Below are 24234 nucleotides of genomic sequence, written 5' to 3'. Positions count from 1 at the left end.
GTAGGGTAGCTCTATTTTCAACTTTTTGAGGAACCTCCATACAGCTTATGTCTTTTACAATACGCACAAGGCTACATGGTTAATTTATTTCAAGCGATCTTTGGACAGCCCTGTGCTGCAGCCATTACCTCTGGGTTAAACCTCCAAGTATGTCCAGCCTGTGTGCTACTTACCCCTTGTTACTGGAAGTCTTTTTCAAATGTCTTAGGCTACTTTCCTGCCTTATTAATGAATGCACTCTCTGGAACAGATCTGACTTCTTTTGTTATGACCAAAAGTCTCACACTATTCCGGACGGGGAAAAGGCAATTAGGCTACAAACGACTCTCGGGCACACTCAAAGCCATTTTTAGGAATACCTTCTGACATTAGTTTATGTTTTTGTCATTTGTCTTTTTCTAGAAAGGAGCAATTGCAGATAGAGACAGAGATGGAGAGAGATAGAAGTCAGTTCAACACTTTGGTTTGTCACAAGCCTTTGTGATATTAGACTTGGCCTCATAGCTAAACTAAGGCACTATTGACATCATCAGCACGTAAAACTACAGGGAATATCTGACAAGTTGAATACTTGGTCACCTGATGGTTACATCCATATCACACACAAACATTTTGAAGTGAATGTATGCACGCACGCGCGCGCGCACACACACACACACACTTTCATATCAGAGACAAAACTGGGGGTGTTAGCAATGGCCACAGACTACTGTGTTAAAAGAGATGCATGGCTCTCAACTAGAGGAAAGGACATAATCATGAGATCATGGCATGCAGGCTTCGACCCCAGGAACGCATGTGTAAACAGCTGAATCTGCACCATATGCCAAGTCCATATAGAACAAGCAAGACTTCACTTCTTTTTAAAGCAGGAAAGGTTTTCATTTGGCTCCTGCCAACCAAAACCAAGAGAGTGTTGGTGTGTTTATTTATGAAGCTATGTGCTCCTAACTGCTCTCATCTAGAGACTGCTGAATAGATAAACAGGTCTGCTCATCATGAGACAATTTTGGCCAAGACAGGTTGGAGTCCATCTTCCTGGGGCATCTGCTACTAGGGTCGGCTCCGGGCAGATTTGTGAAGTGAGCAAGGTCGACTTGGTCCTCATATTCCCCTTCTGTCCTCCTTTTTCTCCATTTTAGCATCCCTGGCTTAATTCATTTAAGCCAACATTTATGGTCCTTAATTTAACATTTACGGCATCATTTACCAGGCACTGTGCTTGGGGTTCTCAGCCCTGGTCCTATAATATTCACGGCCTTCACTAGTATTTGAAAATGGAACTTGATTCTTGTCCTTCCATAGTCTGAGCCTATGTGGAAAGCATTTCAGGCTGAGGGGGTGATTAATTTCCATCGTCGTCTGCAACTGCCTACGATCTGATTTTTAAATTGATGCCTCTGAATATTACACACACACACACACACACACACACACACACACCCTCAACCTTGGTTGGCTGATTTGAGGGAGATCTATGAGTTCTCTTTATTGCTTCCTTGAGGAAGGGGTGTTAAAGGCTCGAGATCGCTCAAAAATAATGTTGAGAATGGGTGACTGCCCAAACACAACCAGAATGATGTTAGTTTATGGCAAAAGGAAAGTGTTTGAAAAGTGCACACTATTTCCCTTCATCATCACTACATTTTTTAAAAAGTGGAATGATTTGAATTTCTCCCCAAAGTCTCCATTTTCACCGGGCTGACAGAACCCACCCACATGGGTATCATGGTAAATGGAGGGCAGAGCGCTCAGCTGGACATCCTGAGACCAGGCTCCGAGGCTCGTTTGGTGTGATTAGCTGAAGTACCTTGCTATCTGGGAGAAGAACTGTAACATACATTGTAGTAAAAAGAGGAGGGGACAAATGTTAGAAGACTGGGATTCCAGGCTGAAGTCTGCTACTAACTAGATGCATGTCTTTGGGAAAGTGGCTGACCCTTCTTGAGTCATAGTGTCCTTATCTGTTCAGCAAAAGAGTTGGTCTCCTGTAAAGTCTGTTTTGATACAATATGAAAATTCGTAACGTCTCCTTGCCAATGCCATCTATGCTCTCAACCTTGACAGTTTAAGTGCCGGCTAGGAACAACCCAGTGGGGTCAGCAAATGGGTTGATTCTGGCGTGATGTGTTCAACAGAATAACAGATTCATGTTGCCAAAGGGAACCAAATCTGTGGTTAAATGGAGTGGCCCGGCCTGGTTAGTCACGGGTCAACCTCTGCAAAACCTATGCTTCCTGATACCAGAGTTATGGCTCTACGCTGAGTTTTTCTTTCTGCCTTGTCAATTTGGCTCACTGTTGGCATAGAAGAAAGTGCATGTATTTCCCTGAAAGTCATTGCCAGGGTAGTCTGGCTCTGCTGCTCAGATATATCCCATTCCATCTGTTCCTGCCTGAAACACAGGGCTGGCTACCCAGCTTCAGATCCAGGCAATGAAACAGAGTGAGCAGAAGCGACACAACTTTCAAGCTATAGGTTTCTTCAGCTACTCTGCATACTTCCCTCCATCTCAGTTGGCCCCCAATGCATTGAAGTCCCCCCAAAAGGACAGAATTGGCCATGTGGTTTTAGTTTTGACCTAATTCATAGCTTCAACTTGTTCTTATCAACTTTAGGGGATTCTGTCTACCTTTGTGACTACTTTGCATTTTCCTCTTCTGACCTAGCCTGGCTACCTGAGGGGTAAGTGGGCAAATGAAAGGGGTCACTTCTCAGAAGCCTTCATTGATATCCCCACATGACGTCTTCCCCACCGCAACCCTGGCACCGGTTACGGGTGACTATTTGGGCTCCAACAGTAGTAGCCTGTGACCGCTTGTCATCCTGTCTCCTCTCTTCTCCACAAGGAGACTGTGAGCTCCTTGAAGGCACATATTGTATCTTGTATTTGTCTATGAGACCCCAGGGTTTGGCACAATGACACAAAATAAACGTTCAATGTATTTCAGTTGTCTTAAAGTAATTAAATTTTAAAAATTAATTTACCGAAATTGTCCATCTGGAGACCCCCATGGAGGCACATACTATCCTCTCCAATTTCCTCATGTATAAAACAGAAATAATAATAGTGCCTATTTCATAAGCTTCTGGTGGTTAAAGATTAATGAGACAAAACTGTCAAGTGCTTAGTACAGAGGTTGGCTCAGAGCACTCACTCAACACATATTAATTATGATTTCTCATAACCAAGATATGTATCAGAGGCAGCTTGAATTCCGTATTTTTTGTTTCTTCAAAAAAACAGGAGACCTAATTTCTTTTCAGAGAAGAAAAGGCCGTGCCTTCTATCTCCCAGCCTGCTTCTGGCCTCAAAATAAAAATTGTTCCACATCACACTGTCATTAAGTCAAGTAACATGAGAAACCCAGCAGAAGAGCAGGCCGGATGCTGCCTGTTGTGATGGTGCATCATGGGAAAAGCTCATTGTGACAGTGCATCATGGGAAAAGTTCCAAGGTGCAGAAATCTACCTCCCCACACCGCCCCCCGCTCCATACTCCCAAACCAAGGAGGTACATAGAGAATAACTACGCTCTCCGAATTACAACGAATGGCCTAATAGCGATACACGGGTGTAGAAAGTGTGGAAAAGGCCCCCAAACAGTCTCACCATATTGAGACTGTTCTCTACTGCTCCTGTTAACACAGACAGCCTGAGATGGGAGAAAATGTGCAGAGAAATCATTTTTAAAACCTCCTGAAAGCTGATGGCACCTAAGTCGGATCAAGGGACCTGACACACATATCCACGAAGAGGATATTGGAGAATTTTTAAGTTCTCATTAATAATCAACAAAAATAATGAAGAATTACAAGGAACTACCTCAATCCGTGAGTCAGGTACATGGCCAATAAAAGGCACCTAGCTCAGAAAGTGCAAAGAGGGAGGCCCTCATGGCGGCAGAAGCTTGGGATGTGTCCAAATACAGCAAGTGTGCTAGAAGATCACATTTATCTACGTAAGAATGTATTTATGCGGGCCTCCTGCTGTTCACAACCTGGGTATGGTATCAGGTATGTATTCTCTGTGTCATCTGAACTCAAATTCGACCAACGCTCCCTTTGCGGCTCATGCTGAGATTCTTCACTCAAAAGGTAAGAAACTAGGTTCCCGCAAAGCCAAAAGAAACCAAACAGTGCCCCTTTCAAAGTGTAAGAGCAATCACAAGCATCCATCGCAATACATCAGGGTCTAAGAAACAGAGACTGTGCCCGGCGGTTGTCGAGGAGAGAGGTGCGTACAAGGGCCCCAGACTTGGCCTGCCATTTCTGCAAGCGTGGTGCTAAAAGCAATTCTCCAATGTCCTATCTGCTCACTGAGAGTGCACGCTGACGATGAATTGGGACTAATCTGGAAACGTTCATCTGCTTGGGACTGTGGGCATCAATTACCTTCCTTCATAATTTATACAGCATTTTGATTGTGGTGTGTGGTGATAAATAACTGAAATGAGTTATAAGTGCTTGGAGATTTGGTCTTATGTCTTCGCCACTGCTTTTTATATTCTCCAAGATAGCCCACATTCAACTTTATATGCAAATCTGAAATGGTATTCAGGAGGAGAAGAAAAGGAAAAAAAAAAAAAAAAGGCAGCCAGTAGATCTTTCACTTTGGGAACTGAATATAAGATCATATTCAAAGTGCAGCATTTATGGTCCAACACTGAATACATAAAATATATGACCATTACAAATTCAATTTTCATTGCAAAGCCATGTTCTTGTAGTGACATATCGTATTGCTAGATTAGAGCTTTTAGCATGATGAAGACATCTTTCATCTTCTCCTAGATGCAGGCTGGGTACTCCTTCTGGGCTGTATGTTTACCTGTCACAATGCCCTACGCCCCTGAGAGACGTAGCCTACAGAGAACCCAAGTCATTCTCCAAAGGGCTGCAGCCACTTTGGAGGGGAAGCACCTAATCGGAGGTATGTCCTCTGCATGGGACCACATTATTTCAGCCATGCTCTGCTGAATCCAGTTGGCTGGATCAGCCAATACTGTTTTCTGGAATTAACCCAAAGAGGTCAATCTAACATCACAAATACTCAGCCAGTACAAATTTTGGCAATACCACAAAGACAGTTGCATGTAGGACATGGTACATGCTGGTTACTAGCATACCACATAAATCAGTGATATGGTTACAGTGGAAATGTACTTAAACCAGAACATTCATGGAATGGCTTTCCAGGTTTTTCCAACTCAATCCTAAACCTTAACATATGGGTCAAAGACAGATTTTCATGGATTTTGCAACTCATATAATGATGAATCAGTGCTGCTGCTTCTTTCTTTAATTTTTGAAACACATAGTCCAAATCTTGCATTGCTTTAACTCCTTGACCTTCACACTTAGCCTGACTTTCCCGTCCCTCTCCTCCCACATTTTTCGTCCTTCATATACCCAATATTCTTGACACATGCTTCACTCATTTACATTTCTCAGTGACTAGCCCAGTGCGAGGCACATGGAAGGCATTCCACAAATCTTTGTTGAATGAGTATGAATGAATGACAAAATGAGGACAGCACAAGGCTTGGTGATAACTATGTTAAATGCACAGGGACACTTTTCACTTACTTCCCACTCTTAGATGCATTCCGGGCCTTTGTGGATGATGGAGAGTTGGCTCCTGGATTAGTGTTTGGAGAACCCCGTCTATCCTTACTATACCCACAGAAAGAATAGAAAAAAATATATACAACAATGACCACAGAGACAAAAAGCAATTAGTCATTTCATTTAAATACTTTCAAGCTCGGTCTCTCTCTCTCTCTCTCTCTCTTTCTTTCTCCTGTCAAAATAGAGCAATGATCTTATCCAGTGGTGAGCCCTTCAAAGGTAAAGAGAGTGGGAACCACTGGTCAAGTTCAAAGAAAGCTATCCTTTTGGCATTCAAAGCTTGAGCTGGTGAATTCCATTAATGATAACACCATAACCCAGGCCCCAAGGGAGGCTCCAGTAGAAAAAAAAAAAAGTGTAAAAATAACTAGTCTTTAACATAAAATCCTTTCTTTTCAGTCTCTGGAGTGTCTGTATTACAAGTTCAGTTCTGAAGCTGCTGACTTTTAGTGAAGTATGTGGATGCCAAATGACTTCTAAAAGTCTTTGGGAGATACTATCAGATGAATTAATAATTTTCGCTCATAATGTTAACATGGGAAGGCCGTGAATTCAGATATTCTTTCAGGAAAAGCACCACCTGCTTCATGAGTAATTGAATTTAAATCTCCACCTTCAATAACTCCACAGCTTATGTCAAACCTTGGAAACAATTACGAAATAAATCACTAGGAAGGTCTGCTTAATCTCATCAGGTTAATAAACGCAGACAAATTAATCACTTGAAGGTAAACAAAAAGGAATAATTGATTGGAGTCTTCTTGATTACTTTATTCTATTTTCTTTATCAAACTATTTTTACCATTATCTTCAATTCAGCTGCTCTGCCTTGAAATTATTACTTTACTTCATCTTCAGATTTCCATGGAAACCAATTCAAAGCTTTTCTTTCCACTTGATGATGTGTGGAATTATTTATCCCGATTTCATCAGAAAGATTTTTTTTTTGTTGTTAGTCAGATCTACGTCAGCATAACCTTTTTTGAAAAGTGAAGGTAAAAAGAAAAATGCATATGTTGGCTTTCAGTGACGATAATAGAGCCTTCCAAAGGCACAGAATATTGTCTCAGAGAATGTCAAAGAGCTTTCCAGATACTTACGAATCTTTTTCGTCCCTCAGAAATAAGTACCTGCAAGTCACTGTATTTATGTGTGGGGTGGCATGGGGGTCACAAAAGATGGTCTGCCCTGCGCTCATCAGCTTTAAATGGACACACGGATGTGACTGGAACAAGAAAGAATCATAGGGGATCGGCAAGGTAACGCAGAAGGGTGTGGGCACAGACGAGGGCTAACCAGACAGATAGCAAAAGCCCCAACAGTTCTTTGGAGTGGGAGACACCAAGGTAAGCTCCCATCCTTCTGCTGGGGGGGGGCAGACCTTCTAGAAAGAGTGAGCACACATTCCATTCTGGGGGAGATATCAGAAGCTTGCCAAGACAGAGTGCTGTGATTCCCGCAGAGTTGCAGGGACCATTTCATTGTGCTGCTCGTGGATTCACCAGACTGTGGTTACATTCTGAGTGGGGTCTGTGGACTCCATTACGCCCCGGCCTATCTATCTATTATGACTTTCCAGCAAAAGAACTCCTTAGCCACACCTGGGACCATCCCAGCTGCCTTCCTCATCCAGAGCCAAGCTCAGAAACTAAGAGATAATAACCAATGGGGCAAGAGACTGTGACTCAGAATTCAAAACGGCCTCCTCCAGCAGGTTGGGGCAGTCCGATGCAAAGGACACAATATGCTATGGGTAGCAGAATTCAAGCCGGGCTCAATTTCCTCACTTCCACATCCTGGACCCTGGCCGCCGCGCCTTCCTCTGCCTCGCCCCTCACTCAGACAGGAGGGAGTGGGGAACTTCAGGGGAAGCATTCTGAAACAAGGGCTCTTTTGATCTTGCAAGTTACCGGCTCGGCTCGGACTAGGTGGTCATTTAAAGCTCCCTGAGTCACTAAGTTCAGGCATCCGCGTCCTCTTCAATGCAAGAACACCCATTCTCACTGCTCAATTCCCATGCCTGTGCCTTGGGCACAGGAGTCCTTTACCATCTGCATGACAAGTGACCCCGTCTAAACTCCAGGCAGGGTGTGGCAGGACTTCAGGGAAAGCCAGGAGCCGACAGCTTTCTTATTGTTAACTGCTCCTCTAGGTGGGGGGTGGTCTGCGAGCAGTAGTCCTTTAAAAGATAGGAATAAGGACCCCTCTGACCGCCTGCCAAATCCTGGACATGGAGATGTGCAGGGAATAAAAACGAAAACTTTCTCAGAGAAAAATCACATACGGAAAGTATGGCACCATGACCGGGGGTGAAAGTAATCAGAATGTAATCAGAAAGAGCTCAGAATGTTTCTTCTGGACAAATGGCTGATCCATTGGCAGTGATAAAGTGTATCCGAGAATGGTGCAGGGACCAAGCACAGTTTTGTGGCAGGCTTGGAACCCAGGAGTTTCATCTTGTAGATCCACCAAGGACTCTTGTATCAAAAGGCTTGGTGGACACTGAGAGAAAAGAGTCACCAGTCCGCCCCAAAGTCCCAGGCTCAGTAGCTAAGTCTGAACAAGATGCTCTAATTCTGAAACCTCGAGACTGCAGGACCCTGAGTTTTCCAGAAGTGTCCTGTGAGCCAGAAAGAGAAAATCCTGCAGCCACTGGAACATCCAGCGATCTCAGGGGCGTACAGGAATAAGCCCTATCTGCTTGGGGTATACAGATGATAATGTGGGGCATATGAGATGGGAGGGGAGCTGCGTTGACTCCGAGCTGGTTTCCAACCCACACATCCGAAACAGACCTACTCCTGTTGTCATTATTTTGTCTCTAGACCGCTTGTCAGATCTCTTTACTCTGAATCATCTCTTCGGGTTGCGATCTTAAGGGCTGTGGCCTGAAATCCCTGAGAGTACGAATCCGGGCTTCCTCCACTCCTCCCGGCTGTCCGTCTCCATCCATCAAGGAAGCCATTTCCCACAGCCTCCACAAATAATGTCTCCAACACCAGAAACTTGGGGAAAAATCTGCAATATTACGCACATTGTATTCAGGTGGGAAAACTCTGACTAGCCCAACTCTCCAGCATTTTCAAAGTGTTTCTGATTGAATAATTTGATGCTGAAACAGCATCCAGTGTACTTAAACCCAAGATGGCAATCAGATCCACTCCAATCTGGATTTTTCTCTTAGATCAGAGAGGTCCTTGAGGGAGGAGAACCTAGCAGTTTCAAACACACTCAACTCACTTTCTTGATGGGCAGCATACAGAAACTTCTGCATTTCCTATAGTACTTCGTGGGCTCTTTTTAGAATTAATTCATCTCAGACCCATGAAAATGAGTCACGCCGCTCTAACTACAACAGCAGTGAAATTAAAAAAAATTGTCAGGGTCTTAGAAAATTGAATTTCAGGAGCGTCGGGCTGTCATACTGACTGCCTACGTATCTTTTATTTGGCGCTGAGCATATGGTGCTTGTAGTGTTGTTTATATTTCATTGTTTATCTATCTAGCTCTTCAGAGGGCACTCAGAAAGTATTTGTTAAACAAACAAATGGAAAGCGCTGCCTCTGGGCTCAGTAGAAAGGAGTGTCCCGATCGATTATCAATGTCTGGCGCTGGTGGGAGAGAAGAGGTGCGGACACACACGTCACACATTTTCCATTCCTAGAGAACAATGGCCTGGGCGGACCGTATTCTAGTTGGATTCTGGTCTGGTTAGAATTGGCTTGATGGTTGATCATCACGTGGATCACAAGGACAGGTGAGCTTGGAAAGGGTTCTCCAGCAAGCTTGCCTGAGTAGTTGGCCAGTGTCTACTGCATTTGTACAGCTCTTCATCTTTCCCAGTGTGTGTTCTTGGAAGTGGTAACTGAGATGAAACCCAAGCTATCTTTAAGGGGTTACTTCAAATCTATCCGGGGAAATGGTAGCTAACTGCTCCCTAGGGATGACTCCAGGCTCCTTGAAGCTCACATGATGAGGAAATGCACTTAAAATATATGGATTCTAACCAGGGATAGAAGCTCGTCTGATCTGCTTCCCCAACAGGTGCTTGAGCTCCCTGTATAACATATCCACCAAGTGGTTGTCTTTTGAAGGGCTTTGAAATCATGATCGCTTCCCCATCATGATTGCTTCCCTATGCAAACCGGCTTTCCTATTTTCTAAGAGGCTCACATTTCTGAAGTATTTTTGCTCTTGTTCTATTACTGAGCAAGACATCTCTTCAAATATTGATTTCCTTTAATTAGAGCTGGTGAGGCTTTTATATTTCATTTTTCTATCTTGCTAGGTTACGTCCTGAGTGCTTTTCTTTCTTTGCTCCAAACTTTTTTCATTTTCTTCCACCCAAAGTGTCTCAATTACTGTCCAGACCCCCTGAAGGGTCCCATTCCTATTATCTATATTTCTGTGAATCATCAAGCAAAGAAAGTTCAGTTCGCTAACCTGTGCTTTCAGTTAGCTTCCTTCCCTAGCTTTTCTTTGCTTAACTGCGGATAATGACAGGTTTTCAGGGACGAGAACAGCTCATCTGTATTGCTAGGAAGTGCAGTGTTAACTGTGATCTCTCCAGAGCAACCTCATCCACAGAGCAGAGGGAATTAAACTGATCGGGTAAACCGTTCACACATACGCTCACAATTACTTTGTAATTGCAGAGCTCTTGGAAAAGGCAGCCGGGACGCTCACATTATCTTGCCCTCTCCCCTTGCATTAACTTTTCACTCTTACAACTCCCCACAGGGAGATCGGGGCCTGGAGCAATATGCTTATTGATTATTGTTGCTGTTTTGCTCTCTTCACCTCTTGGCACACGCGGTTCCTGTCCAGGGAAGCCAGTCACAACCCTGAATGCCTCGCTGGGATCAAGAAAGAACATGAATCGGTTCCTAAATTATATTATTTTCTCATTTAAATTGGCTATTCACTTATATCTTTCCCAAGAGCTTGGACTTGGGTTACAGACCATTGGAGGTCACTGGAACTGTGTCTTAACAGCGGTCGTATTCACATCTAGCTCTGGTACTGTGAGGTTTGGGGTGATGGAGCCCTGAAATATAATAGGAGCCTGGACCAGAACAGTAGTTATGGGAGAAGGAAGAAGGAAACCAGGCAGGGCATGACAAAAAAAAAAATACAGAACCTGGAGACTGACTACATCTGGAGAATGAGAATAAAGTCTACACGAAAGCTGCTGAGAAGGTCTGGAAGTTGAATGGCTAGGAAAACAAAGGTGCCAGTGAAAGAGACAGATTGGCTGGGAGGGAATCTGGATGAGAGAAGATGATGGGTTCGGTTTGGAGCATACTGAGTTGGGGTTTTGATGGATAATGTCCAGCAGGTGATTAGAGAGATGGCACCGCAGCTTAAGGAGAAAGACAGAGTCAGAGTCAGATTTATAGTCATTGCTCCAAAGTGGTAGTCAAAGCTATGAGGCTAGGGAGCAAGGCCTGATGGGACAGTGCCCCTTCGTGGTTAATAAGCAGATGCTTTGGGGGGCCTGCTGGGGGACGGTCTATGCCATCATCTGCTTACATCCACCCTAGTTGATGGGGATTTACAAGTGTGTTACAAAGTCTTGTATCCCAGGGGTCCAAACAAAAGAGCCCGAGCCAGTTGACTTAGTTACGTAGAGTTCAATGCTAAGCTTAACGTGGGAAAATGCAGACCTTGTCCCTTGCGTGGGCCAGTGACTTTCCTCATCCCATGACCATAGCTTGCTTCTCCCCATCCTTCTAGCCCAGCCAGACGGCTTACAGATGATAAGGTGAACTGGGCGCCAAGAGGTGAGGTGGGTGCCAATTGCTGTCAACACATTCCCATAACAAAAAGAGCTCACAAAGTACGGTCCATGCTGGTGGCAGTGAGCAAAACTGAGCTTGAAACCTTGGTTTCAGGGCGTCTGGGTGGCTCAGTCGGTTAAGCGTCTGCCTTCGGCTCAGGTCATGACCTCAGGGTCCTGAGATCGAGCCCGGCGTCGGGCTTCCTGCTCAGTGGGTAGCCTGCTTCTCCCTCTGCCTCTGCCGCTCTCCCTGCTCATGTGTGCTCTCCCCCACCACCCCTGCTCATAAATAAATAAAATATTTTAAAAAAGAGAGAAACCTTGGTTTCACTTGCAGCTCACATCTTTTCCTTTTGGCTCCCCTTTACCGAGGACTAACCAAACGTCAGGGACTGGACCTCCGATAATGCTACAATCTATTCCTATTTTTTGCCACGACTCCCTTTCCCGTGCTCAGTCTCTGCACTGTGCCTCACTAACTGGCACCCTCACCCACCCTCTCTTAGCATCCGGGTGTACAAGGATGTCCCAGCTAGGAACATCACCACAGCTTGGTATAGGAGTGGCCTGTCTGGGAGCAAATCAAGGGCTTTGCCCTTGAAGAGCCAAGGTATCCCAGGCTTCGTAAGTTGAGTTCATGAGGGCAATATTTAGGGGCTCTGACCATTACCTTTCCCAAACTGAGGCAAGCTGTCGCCTTTAGCTCTGGGTCTGTAACCCACCCACTGAATCACTTAACTTCTCTGGATCTCAGTTCCCTTGTCTGCCAGTCCCACTTCTTAAATCCCATGGTTTTGAAAATTATAAAATGCTACACAATCTATTTACTCAAAACCCATTTACTGTGTGTGTGTTTTCTGTGTGCCCTTCATCGTGCTGGGCCTTGGGGAGACAATGATGCCTGTGACAAGGTCTCTGCCCTCAAGGAGCCCAAAGGCTAGCGGAGAAGGGGAGCATGTTAACAGGTACGTGACACAATGTACCCGCTCAGATGAAGCAAGTGTGAAAAAGTGCTAAGGAAACAAATCACAGAGGAAAACTGCCAATGTTTGGGAGAATTGGGGAAGAAAAAGCTGAGTTACCACTAGGAAAATTATGATTTTCAGCGTGTGTTTAAAACACATACCTACGCAAAATAGAGTGAAATTATGCCTATCCTTACTTTGAAACACCTCCCAACAGTGGCCTGTAGACTGCATCACAACAGAATCACCTGGAGAACTTGTAAAACGTCGATGGCTGCGCCCCAGCCCCAGAGTTCCTGATTCAGCAGGTCTAGGCTAGAGGCTGAGAACTTACACTTCTAACAAGTTTCCAGGTGACGGGGAGGCTGCCGGTCTATAGGGCTCACTTTGGGACCCACTGCCTCACAAGAAGCATGAGACAGCCCCACTTAGTTGCCACTAAGTGAGAGATAACAGTCGGCCGTATCCATTGTCCCTGCTTTCCAGACAACACAATTAGAATCTGCTCGAATGAAGTGCCCCCCAGTCTACTGCTCCTTAGTCAGGAAAGCAGAGGACGCAAAAGGGCTGCAGACATCCACCTCTGGAGAAGCTCCCCCTTCCTGAGGAAGTGGCAATTACTCCACAGAGTGGAGCCCGACAGCAGGTGAGACAAAAATTGGATCTGACAGCATTAATTGAGCTTGAGGTTCTATTTACTGAAAATGATCTGGCATAATTAAAAATTCACAACTGGAGCCTACTTGGTGAACATTATACATTAGGGAGTCCCCAGAGTAGGCCAGAAGTCTCAGTGAACTTTTTAGGAAAAGCCAGAGGCCAACTGCTGTGGTAAGAATTCATACACAGAGAAAAAAAAAGGAAAGTCGGTGAGCTCATTTATTTGGAAGTGAGATTCTGTCTTTCTACTGCAGAATGATATGAACCAAGGGCGTTGGCGAGGGAAGGGCCGATCATTTAATCATTTCCTTTTCTCTCGTGAATAATCACTTTGTTTTCACTTCCTGCTAAGTCTGTTCTTACAGATTTTCAAGAATGTCCACTCTGCCTGCACATGATATGTTAAATTCTTTGAGGAGACAAGCAAATTGTATTCATATCTGTTCATGAAGGTTCCTGTAACATCTGTCATGTAGAAGGTTATCAATAAAGAGGCATCTGGACGGCTCAGTCGGTTAAGCATCCGACTCTTGATTTCCGCTCAGGTCATAATCTTAGGGTTGTGAGGTCGAGCCCCGCATCAGGCTCCATGCTGAGCGTGGAGCCTGCTTGGGATTCTCTCTCTCTCCCTCTCCTCTGCTCCTTCCCCGCCTCACACACACTCTCTCTCTCTCAAAAAATATTAAAAAAAAAAAAAAAAGGTTATCAATACCCATTGACCAACCACCATCCTGGTAAATCTGACTTCTAACATATGTTTGTTGAACTGAACTGACTGACTAACAGACACGTGGCTTTGGTTTTTTGTTCAAATTTTTGTATGCCTAGAAACATGGCGGTGGTAACTGCCATTTCTGAGCTCCAGTGCCCACAGATATGAAACTCCAGCAGGGTAAAAGCAGTGGGAATCATCAACTTGGGAGAATGGCATTGCCAAACTAACGGAGGGCAACTCTGAAGTTGTGCAAAGAGCGTGGGTGCTGGAATCAGGCAGAGCCGGGTCGTCTTCTGTCTCTGTAATAGCTGGAGGATCTGGGACAAGTTGGGTCATTGGGCCGGTGATGGTCCGGCCCAACCAAGGCCTCAGATCTAAACTCTAAGTCAGAGCTTTGGGACACCAATTCTCTAGCTACATGTTGGTGTCCAAAGGCAGGAGCATTCACAGATATTCTTGTTGCTGAACTGGGCATCGTAAGTGCTTTCTAAGGGAGTGAATATATTCAAGTTTAAAAGTGTGGCTGTCTCCTTAGACAACAATGGTGCTGCTCATGCTTTCTGGGCTACTGCAGAAAGAAAAGTTCTCTCAACTGTGCTCCAATGTGTCTCTTAATAGTACCAAGCCTGTAAACCGAAGGTTCTTACACTTTTCATTTATATTTAGAGGTACAGTTAAAAACTTGAGAATATTTTCATTTTTAAACTGCTCAAATATCACTCATTTAGATATTTGTTTGAGTGCATGCTGTTTCTAAATAGGATCTCCTTTTCAAACATTATCCATTCTATGACGTGTAGAGACCATTAAGTTTCTTTCTTTTTTTTTTTTTTAAGATTTTATGTATTTATTTGTCAAAGAGAAAGAGAGAGAGAGAGAGAGCACAAGCAGGGAGAGCGGCAGGCAGAGCAGGCAGAGAGAGAAGCAGGCTCCCCACTGAGTAGGGAGCCCGATGCGGGGCTTGATCCCAGGACCCTGGGATCATGACCTGAGCCAAAGGCAGACGCTCAACTGACTGAGCCACCCAGGTGCCCTGAGACCATTAAGTTTCTTTTCTTTTTTTTTTTTTTTTAAAGATTTTATTTATTTGAGAGAGAGAGAATGAGAGACAGAGAGCATGAGAGGGAGGAGGGTCAGAGGGAGAAGCAGACTCCCCGCCGAGCAGGGAGCCCGATGCGGCACTCGATCCCGGGGCCCCAGGATCATGACCCGAGCCGAAGGCAGTCACTTAACGAACTGAGCCACCCAGGCGCCCCAAGTTTCTTTTCTGAATAAAACCTAACAGTCAGCTTCTCTCTGTTGTGTTAAGATTTGGAAAACTGAGCATGATTTTACAGGATATGTTTGTGGAAGATTAAAATTCTGACAATTCAGGGAAACAAAACATATCTTGTTTGTATATCACCCACTAATCACTGTTAAATGCTAGGCCTTGTATCATGTATACCCATATCCTTTTCTCAGTGAATATGAGCTTTTAGTAACAGTCCAGTCTAACCCAAGACACGTAGCTGAGGCTCTTTGTTGAATGTACTCTACCCAGTCAAGGGAAAGCCTCGTAGAAATAGGGAGTTAGAAGAGCACCTCAAGATAGCAAAGAAAGGTCCTGAGAAAGGAAGGGATGACTCCAAGGGAAGTATCCAAGGCTGGAACACAAAGTTAATGAGAGAACTTGGCTAGCACTTAGCAAACAGGGCCAGAGCCCCCACAGAGTCCAGAACAAGAAAGAAAGGCTTGGGGCCAAAGATGAAGTCACACGAATGAGTTGTGGCTCCATTTGCCAAAATAAATAGTACAAGAAAAATGGACAGCCTTTTTGTGTGTAGGGAGAGTATGAAAGACATGACAGGTTCGTTTTGGGTTCTGTTGAGTTTTGTATGCTGTTGAGACCTCAAGGCTATGACTTTGGTTGACAGTTGGATATATGGATGCAGAGCTTAGCTGGATAGCAGCTAAGCATCTCCACTGAAGAATGGTCTCCAGAGATCTGGGAATCTTCAGAATATTAGTGGTGGTTGAATACCTTAGAGGAGAAGAGATTACACAGGGAGAGTGTGTAGAATGAGAAGAGCAGAGCCTGGGAAGAAGATTAAGGACAAGCTAGAGTGGAGAAAGTGGGCGCATGCAAGCCAAAGAAGAAACTGGATCTAGAGCCATGAGTGTTACAATCGTAAGAGACCCATTTACTGATTATAAGACATTTGTGTGTCTTTTTAAAAAGATTTTATTTATTTATTTGAAAGAGAGACAGAGATAGCGAGAAGAGAGCATGAGTGGAGAGGAGAGGGAGAAGCAGGCTCCTGCTGAGCAGGGAGCCCGACGTGGGGCTCGATCCCAGAACCCTGGGATCATGACCTGATCCATAATTATAGGCTTTAGACATATTTTTTTTTTCAGTCTGGCCTTATTTATTGCAACAAAGATCAACAAAATAAGAAATCGTTTTAGCGCCTAAACTAGATAAAGCAACTGTACTCAAGTTTATGCAAATCTATCTCCCAAAGAAACAATTCGTTCTAATCTCCCAAAGAAACAATTAGTCTGCTTTTCATTATTGCTCCTGTTGTTTACTTCCTCTATTACATACAAAATCAGAAACGGGACTTACTGTTCTCCTCTTAGCTTCAAAACTTCAAGAAAACCTTGGCTCTGTAATCATCAGAATTTGGGTCAGCCATATGCCAAACCCACTTGTTTTGCACTTGGGAAAGCCGAGGCTTCCTGAGAGTCATGCTCTCATCTCTGCCACCTCTTTGTCAGATAGGCTCTGTGCTTTGAATTAACCGCCCTCTGGTTCTCCCCAGCCACTAACTATCAACTTCCTATTTGACAAATTCTTTAAACCTGTATGAACTGAGTGTCCGTACATTGCTCTACAGCAAACACTGAAACCACAGTGTGAGGTCTCACTGTTTGGGAGTACTTCTTGACTTAGGGGAAATGGAGAAATGGTTGAGGGACATAAAGAAGAAGGCAGACTCTCCCTGTAGGATCTGCTCCCGGCCACTGTGAAAGCCTAAATGAAGGAAAGAATAAAGTCCTTGTGGAAAATATCCTCATCAGTGGCTGGGAGCAGAGCCTGTGGGAAGAGCCTGCCCTCTTCCTTATGTCCCTCAACCTTTGGGAGAAAATGGCCACCTTCACTGTTATTTACACTGTCTATGAAGGGAGGCCATGAATGTTAAACCATATTAAACCACTTCCAGATCCCTCTCAGTGGGGGATATATGGGTCAGGACACCCCATTGATGAGGTGTAAAGAATGACTCTATGTGAGATAGATAACTTAAGCTGCAAAGGGCTAGAACCTTCACTGGGGCTCAAGAACGTCAGTTAATCATCATGCCCATGGGAAGAAAACCAGTTCTTCAGACTGCATCTGGAAAGGGAGGGTCCTGGAAGTGGCACAGAAGATTCCAACCAGGGAAAGCAGAGTTGACAAAGGGAAAGAAGACAGCATTTACTTCACAGAAACCTAGCATTTAGAGGAGAGGCACCCAGCTAGCTGCCTAAAAGGGATATGAACAAATCATTTGTGGGTTAGGGAAAAAAGAAATGTTGAAAAACTTTTTGAAAAACTGTTCAGTGTTTCCCTTGGGATTCTTAGAATTATGGATTTTGTGACCCCGTCTACTCTATGCTAATTATGTTTTCCTTCTTTTGTTTTCTGTGTGTTTTATGAAATTTACCTTTGACATTCTTAGTTTGTCTAGGGCTCAGGGGAGGGCAGTTAACATTAAAGTTCCAGAAACTCAAGAGGGAGAGGAAACCCCGGAGGGAGAGTGTGACCCTCTTACTCTCAAAAAGTTCTGTCATTGTTGTTTTCTTTGAATTTCTCTTAGGAGCTTTGGCTCTACTCATCCCTTGCAGGCCTGGGTGGGAGTTTTGTTTAAAGTAAGGGGACATGTCCTTTACTGCCTGCTTGCCAGGATGTCAGAACTCAGCCAGGCCTTGTCGAGGCACATTGTCCAACTGCCCATGGTTCTAGAGAAAGGTCACCCATGGCCTATGCCCTACCATGGACTGAAAGGAGCCAATTGCTTGCAGGCCTGGGCCCTGACCCACCCAGTTCTGGTTTCTGGGCACAGTACAGAGTCTTTGTTTTCTGGAAACCGCCTCCTCTGGGACAGGCTGTCCCTTTCAAAAAATGAGCAGACAGAGCAGAGTCAAGTTTTCATTCTGTCAAGTGACGGCCATAAACTGAAAGTCAAGTAAGGCACCAACTAAAACAATCCTAGCATCGGTAATCGCCACAGGTCAGCTGTCCCCATGCTGGAAGGTTCCGGTTTAAGTGGAAATTTCCTTCTTGCAGTTTTATACAACTGGCTCCAGAGATAAGGAAGAAGACAAACAAACAAACCAGCAACAGGCAGGTGCATGCTGCTCTGTGCATCCCCCCGTTTTCTGATATTTGGAGGCATACAGAAATGATGATTACAGATTTATATAGGGGGAAAAGCATCCAATCTAGTGTGAGAAGGGAGGCTGTGACTAACAGAAACAGAATTAATTCCAGGGAGCACAAAGTCAGAGCCAGGAGCATGGGCCACGGAGAACGCGGGCTGGTGTTCGACCATCACAGATGAGTCCACAGCAGTATTTCTTGTAATTGATGACCCACCACTACCCCAAATTCAAGGTAGCTTGGCCTAAAGGACACCTATAATATGACCCTGGGGGAAAAAAAACAGGATCAATAAAAAATACTTCAAAAAGAGGAGACTCATTCTCAAAATCTTGGACAACAGGGTTCCCAAAATTGAGTGTTAGCGTTCGCTCTGAGTTTCCTAGCAACCAAGGCCAGAAGGGGAACATGCTGGGTAATAACCTTCTCAACGTGTGATAAAAAGGAAGGTATCATTTTGTCAGGAGAGTCAAACTTATTCCTGGTGCCGAGTCCAACACAGATTTTCCTGGAAATCCAGAAGCATTTTCCACAGAACGGTGTCTTATATAGACTTTTTAGAAAAGTCAGGTTGAATGGAGCGTAATTTCCATACTGTCAAGTTCACCCACACTTAGCAGCTGAGGATACCACGTTAGAAGGGAAGCCAGTGACGACAACCTGCAGCAGCTAAGTTTGGTGCAGCCTTCCTGGGGATCTAAGCTGATACTAGAGAAAAGCGTGGAAAACCTAGAGGCATGCATTTGGACGTGGGCCTTAGACCAATGGTTCTCCAGAGCACCCGCTCACTGGGCAGCCGGAAGGACTGCTCCCGTTGAATTGTCCTGTGTGAGTGGGCTTGGGGCTTTCCATGACTTTCCTTCCCTAGCGCCCGCTCATCTGCTTGGATCTTTCCCCCATATCAGCAGTTGTATCTGCTGTTGACATTCTTTTGGGAACTACGGAGACTTGGCCAAAGGCTGCAGAGAAGCACTTCTCCTGATTTCCCTGGGGCCTCTTTCTAATTGTTTGTTCAGGATTCCTGGGGCATTGCTCTCTTGTCAAGCTCAATCACCAGTGATGGTTATCACCGTCTGCTCCTTCTGTGGGCAATTCTCCCTCTACGCCTCCTGTCAGTTCCTCAGGGCAGGGCACTGGGCTCATCACCTGAACTGCAAATCCAATGATTTGATGCTCTTTGCAGGCTCGGAGGCCACTTTTTTCTTTCCTGCCCCTAGGTTACCAAGGAAGAGGGGAAGGAAAGAGAGATCTTTCCCCAGTGGCATATTCACTTGTAATCAAAGAAGACATTTAAAAAAGGCACCAGGGTGAACAAGAAGGCTCCCTCTTCTAAGACTTTAACAAATTAAACCCTACATTAATTAATTCTTTAGTTCTTTAATTGTTCCTGGATTAAACGTACTGGGGTGATTTTTCATTCCAGCCCAGGTTGTCACAAGCTCAATAATTCACTTAGAGAATTCTGACATCACATATTTGGCCCTGCTTGTCTATGGAGTCAAAAGGAGTAACTCATTACCAAGTAAGAGGTATCGGTTAGATTTTCGTAAAATTACACTCATGAAAGATGGTAACTCCATCCAGACTGTCGGAAAGAGAACCAGGATCAGAGTTACTTGGCAAATGAGAAGTCAGTGTAGACGGTGTGACAAAGTCTTGAAACAGATCTTTAGCAAGCCAGCTAGGCCTATACCATACCCAATGCATGCTGGTCCTCTTAAAGTTGTCACCTGAAGATGCTGTATACAGATTCCAAGGGTGCTGCTGGCATTCACATTTCCAGAGCTCTCCCCTGGGAACTCTGTCCACAGACAGCTAGGAAACACACGAGAAGCACAGTCACACCTCTCTTTTGACCCCAACCACAGGGCCCAGCTTGATCATGCAATTAGGACCGCATAATTACCTTCTGACGACATTTGACGGATTCCAAAAACCAAAAGCACCCTCAGAGGACGAAGATGTCTCCCCACCGAGCAGAGTCAAGAACACATGCTACAGGTGTCAGACATAGTGACCGACGCAGCAACACGGAAAGCTCGACTATGTTGAAGAAATGAGCCCCATTTTCCCATATATTCGTTCTGCTATGTTTGTTAAAAAACAAATCTGTTCATGTATTCACTACAGCATTTTGGCATCATTCTCCTTTTGATTAGAAATGATGCAGAAGGAAATAGATTCATATATCAGTGCCTTCAAAGGTCCATTAAACATCATGTTATTTAAAAGCACATTAAGTATCTTAACCGGCGCCAGACACCAACCAGGGCAGTGCGGGAGTTTGAAGACGAACGCAGAGTTTTAGGATGCCAAATGAGAATGTAAATCACAAGTCTCACTAATTAAAACTTTGGCCCTTGGATTGCTCCTGGATTAAGTTCACCGGGGTGATTTTTCATCCCGGCCTGGGTTGACACAGGCCCAATAATTCACTTGTTTGGCTCTGCTTGTCTACGGAGTCAGGAGAAGCATCTCATTAGGGAGTGAGGGGTATTAATTAGGCTTTTGTAAATAGTGGCCGTGAATGATGCTAGCTCCTGGTTTCATCCAGGTTGTTGAGAGGAGCGCCACATGGAGAGTTGGAGAACTGGGGTTCTTGTGCCAAGCCATCACACCGGCAGGCACCTCCACTAACTCGTATGCCTCGATTCCTGTAAGTGAAAAGTGGGGTAACTACAAGGCAGTCCCGCTACCTGACTTCACGGAATAATGACGGCGAGAAATGGGGAATGACAGATTTTAAGAATTCGATTATTTTATAATTAATCTGTAATGATGATTCTGATCTTCTACTCAACATAGCAGTCTAGGCCTTAATGTCCAAGTTCAGAGCTCTAATCTACTAGTGACTCAACAACGAGCCACTGACCACCGGCTCGGGGCAAAGCTCTAGGTGATACAAAAGTATCTGTCACATGCTCCCTACTCTCAAAGAAATTACTGAGTTGTCATATGGAATTCTAGGACACTCAAATGAGCCCTCTTCCTTACCCCTGGCAGCTCAGTCATGGTACGTTTAGGAGCAATAAAGGACTCCTTAATTCACAAAAAGCTGGCTCTCTGCATCCCTTATATGCCAATACAAGTGGTCCGTTGTGCCCACCATATTGGAGGTTCTCCCTTCTCTTCCAGTCTTGGGCTTCTTTGCCCTGCCACCTGGATGCTCTCTCTCCACCCGTCCTCTCTCCTTGCACGTCATCTGTAATAGGAGTTGAGGACAGGTCTCTTGGGGGCACTCAGCACTAGGGGATGGGAGGAGAGGGTGGCATGAGCCCCTGGACTTACTGCTTTCTCCCGAGAAGAAGCAGGATGATGCAAAGGGAGAGCCAGGGAGCCAGGGCTCATTTGGATGTAGAAGTTCCACTATGTTAAAGCAAGCCTCATTCCCTCATATTGTTGCTTGGTTTAATGAAGGCCTTTGCTGGATAAACAACCGTACCTAGAGGCAGCATGAACATTCCCGGCCCACGAAGGACACTATTCTGTTGGGGGAGGCAGGAATCGATGTAGTGTGATGGCTGAGGGATCAATACTTCTCAGAATGAATTTCATCCTAAGTGACACTCCTTGGGGATAAGGAACAGCTGACTGGAAATCATTCAAGGTTATCAACTGAACAACGGTACCTAGAGTATGCAGGTGAAACATTTGGAACTTAAACTGGGTGGTCACACAAAGCACCGCGACGAAAGCTGCATTGTGTGTAATGTGCCCAAACGAAGACACCCGCTGGCCTTCCCGCTAATCCTCACGCAAGTCTCTAACCTAGCAGCCAGACCATCAGCAGATGGCTCTGTTTGGATTTTAGACAAGCCTCCCGAAACACAAATTCAAGCTGGCTCTGGTGACTTTAGCGGAGCCTAAGAAGCAAGGGATGGGGAGGGGAAAACTTTCTCCCCGACTTCACGAGAACCCAAAGCAAGAGAGCCACAGAAACCTGAGCAAAATGGCCAGATCTCCAGAACACAATGTGATCGGAAACGTAAGGTCATAATTGTATGAAACTACAGACTACAACTCTAAGAAGCGAACGGGGAAATGCTAAGGTACGATCCTCATTAAAGAAATCTCGTTTCAAGGGACAGTGGAGGGAAAGCGAAGCTGAAAGGTCTCTGACCCTCTTAGCTGGGAAAAGACATCATTTTCTCTTAGATCTAAGCTGCAGCGAATACAGGTGCTCAGGAAAGAGGCAGAAAGCCGAAAACTGCCTTGACTGCGCAGGCTTCAATGACAGCTAGTCAATGCAAAATATGTCTTTAAACTGCGTGAGAAATGATGTGTAGGTCGAATGTCCCAATGTGAAAAATGTGCCTTCCTGACCTTCCAGGACTGATCCTCAGCCTTTTCATTTATCTCCTGAGCCTCTGTTTCAAGCCAGGATCAGTCCCGCTCCATCCTCAGTGATGAGATCGAGAACAAAGCTCTAGGTGAGTATTTAAATTCCTGCTTGAATGCCATTATTCCAAAACGCGCTTGGAAAGCCCAGCTCTGTATGGCATTTTGGTGAAAGATGCCACAACGAGTAGGTGAGGCGTTGGCCAGAAATTGGTACAAGCAAATAACGGCCCATCCCCACAGTCTGCCCAATAGCAAAGCTGTTGTTATAAAGGCATTAGAATCTACAGCTTTCCTTTTTTTTTAAGACTCAAATTGCTGACTTAACCATTCAGGCTTGAGCTACAGCTAATCAATACAAAATGTGTCCTCAAACAGCCTGCAGACCCCAAATTGCCTGCTGCTGGTTATATGAAGCAGGTCATTACAAAGGGCAAATGAAAAAATGTCCTGTTAATCTCATTTGGAATTATCAGGAAACTTAATATTACATTTTAGAAAATTTAAACATCTGATGTACCTCCACAACATATAATTTCTCGTTTGATTGTAAGCCTAAGATTCCATTTTTCTAATTTGATTCTAAAATATGGTGATTAAGAGTGCAAGTCATTGAATTAAGTTGTATTGAACCAGAATATCCCAGTGTCTGAACTCCCTTCTGGTTAAGAGCTGGGGACCAGAAGCAGTTATTTAACCCTTTCAGACCATGAAGCTACTTCCATTTAAAGTAGGAGCTGGGGGCGCCTGGGTGGCTCAGTCGGTTAAGTAGCTGCCTCTTGATTTCAGCTCAGATCATGATCTCACAGTCCTGGGATCGAGCCCCACATCAGGCTCCACGCTCAGCGGGGGAGTCTGCTTGAGGATTCTCTCTCTCCCTTTCCCACTGCCCCTCCTCCCTCCCTCTCTCTCTCTCAAATAAATAAATAAGTCTTAAAAAAATGTAAAGCAGGAGGTGACTCTTCTTACATAAAGGGCCAGACAGTAAGCATTTTCGATTCGCAGACTCTGCCATTGAAGCACCAAACCAGCCACAGGCAACATGTACATAAATGCGCGGCCAAGTTCCAATGAAACTTCCTAACAGACATTGAAATTTGAATTTCACGTAATTCTGAAGCATCACAAAATATTGTTTGTAATTTTTTTCAGCCATTTGAAATAAAAACCATTCTTAGCTCACCGGCCATGCAAAAACATGCAATGAACTGGATTTGTCCCAGGGGCTGTAATTTGCTGACTCCTGATGTAAAATCCCAAATCAGCAAGTTCCCGAGAAATGGAAAGAGTCTTCAGTTTCCCAAGACACTAACTTCCAAACAGCAAGTGCTGAGAGATTCAGGTGCTTTATTGTTCAGATATCAGCTGTTTACCCGAGTGAATGCATGAGTCGGGAAAAAAGAGACACAACTTTTGTTGGTTCCAATCTCCAACAAAGGTTTCTCCTCTGCCTCTTCTCCCTTTTTCACCCTCTCACCTTCACCTCCTCTGTCTTTTTTCAAGGTTTTATTTATTTATTTATTTATTTATTTATTTATTTATTTATTTGAGAGAGAGTGTGCACGCATGTGTGCGCACAGGGGAAGGGGGCAGAGGGAGAGGGAGAGAGAGAGAATCCTCAAGTGGACTCCGTGCTGAGCGCGGAGCCCAACACGGGGCTCAATCACATGACCCCAAGATCATGGCCTGAGCTAAAATCAAGAGTTGGATGCTTAACTGACTGAGCCACTCAGGTGCCCCTG

At 44.7% G+C, this 24234-nt stretch overlaps 1 protein-coding gene across 2 annotated transcripts in view; it reads right to left on the bottom strand.

Annotated features, from left to right (window-relative positions):
* HS6ST2 (heparan sulfate 6-O-sulfotransferase 2) overlaps nucleotides 1-24234 on the bottom strand; it is a 281438-nt gene that overhangs the window by 39929 nt on the left and 217275 nt on the right. The window contains exon 4 of one of the 2 annotated variants that reach the window (XM_081808238.1): nucleotides 5589-5675. The exons of the other annotated variant lie outside the window; for it this stretch is intronic. Coding sequence (XP_081664364.1) covers nucleotides 5589-5675 — 87 coding nt within the window. The remainder of the gene's footprint in view (nucleotides 1-5588; nucleotides 5676-24234) is intronic. 2 annotated transcript variants of the gene reach the window in all.

The sequence above is a fragment of the Leptonychotes weddellii genome, chromosome X (genome assembly GCF_054177405.1).
Source record: "Leptonychotes weddellii isolate Sample4059 chromosome X, ASM5417740v2, whole genome shotgun sequence".
NCBI classification, from domain to species: domain Eukaryota; kingdom Metazoa; phylum Chordata; class Mammalia; order Carnivora; family Phocidae; genus Leptonychotes; species Leptonychotes weddellii.
Note: the sequence above shows the minus strand (reverse complement) of the source record. Positions and strands in the feature narration are given on the sequence as shown.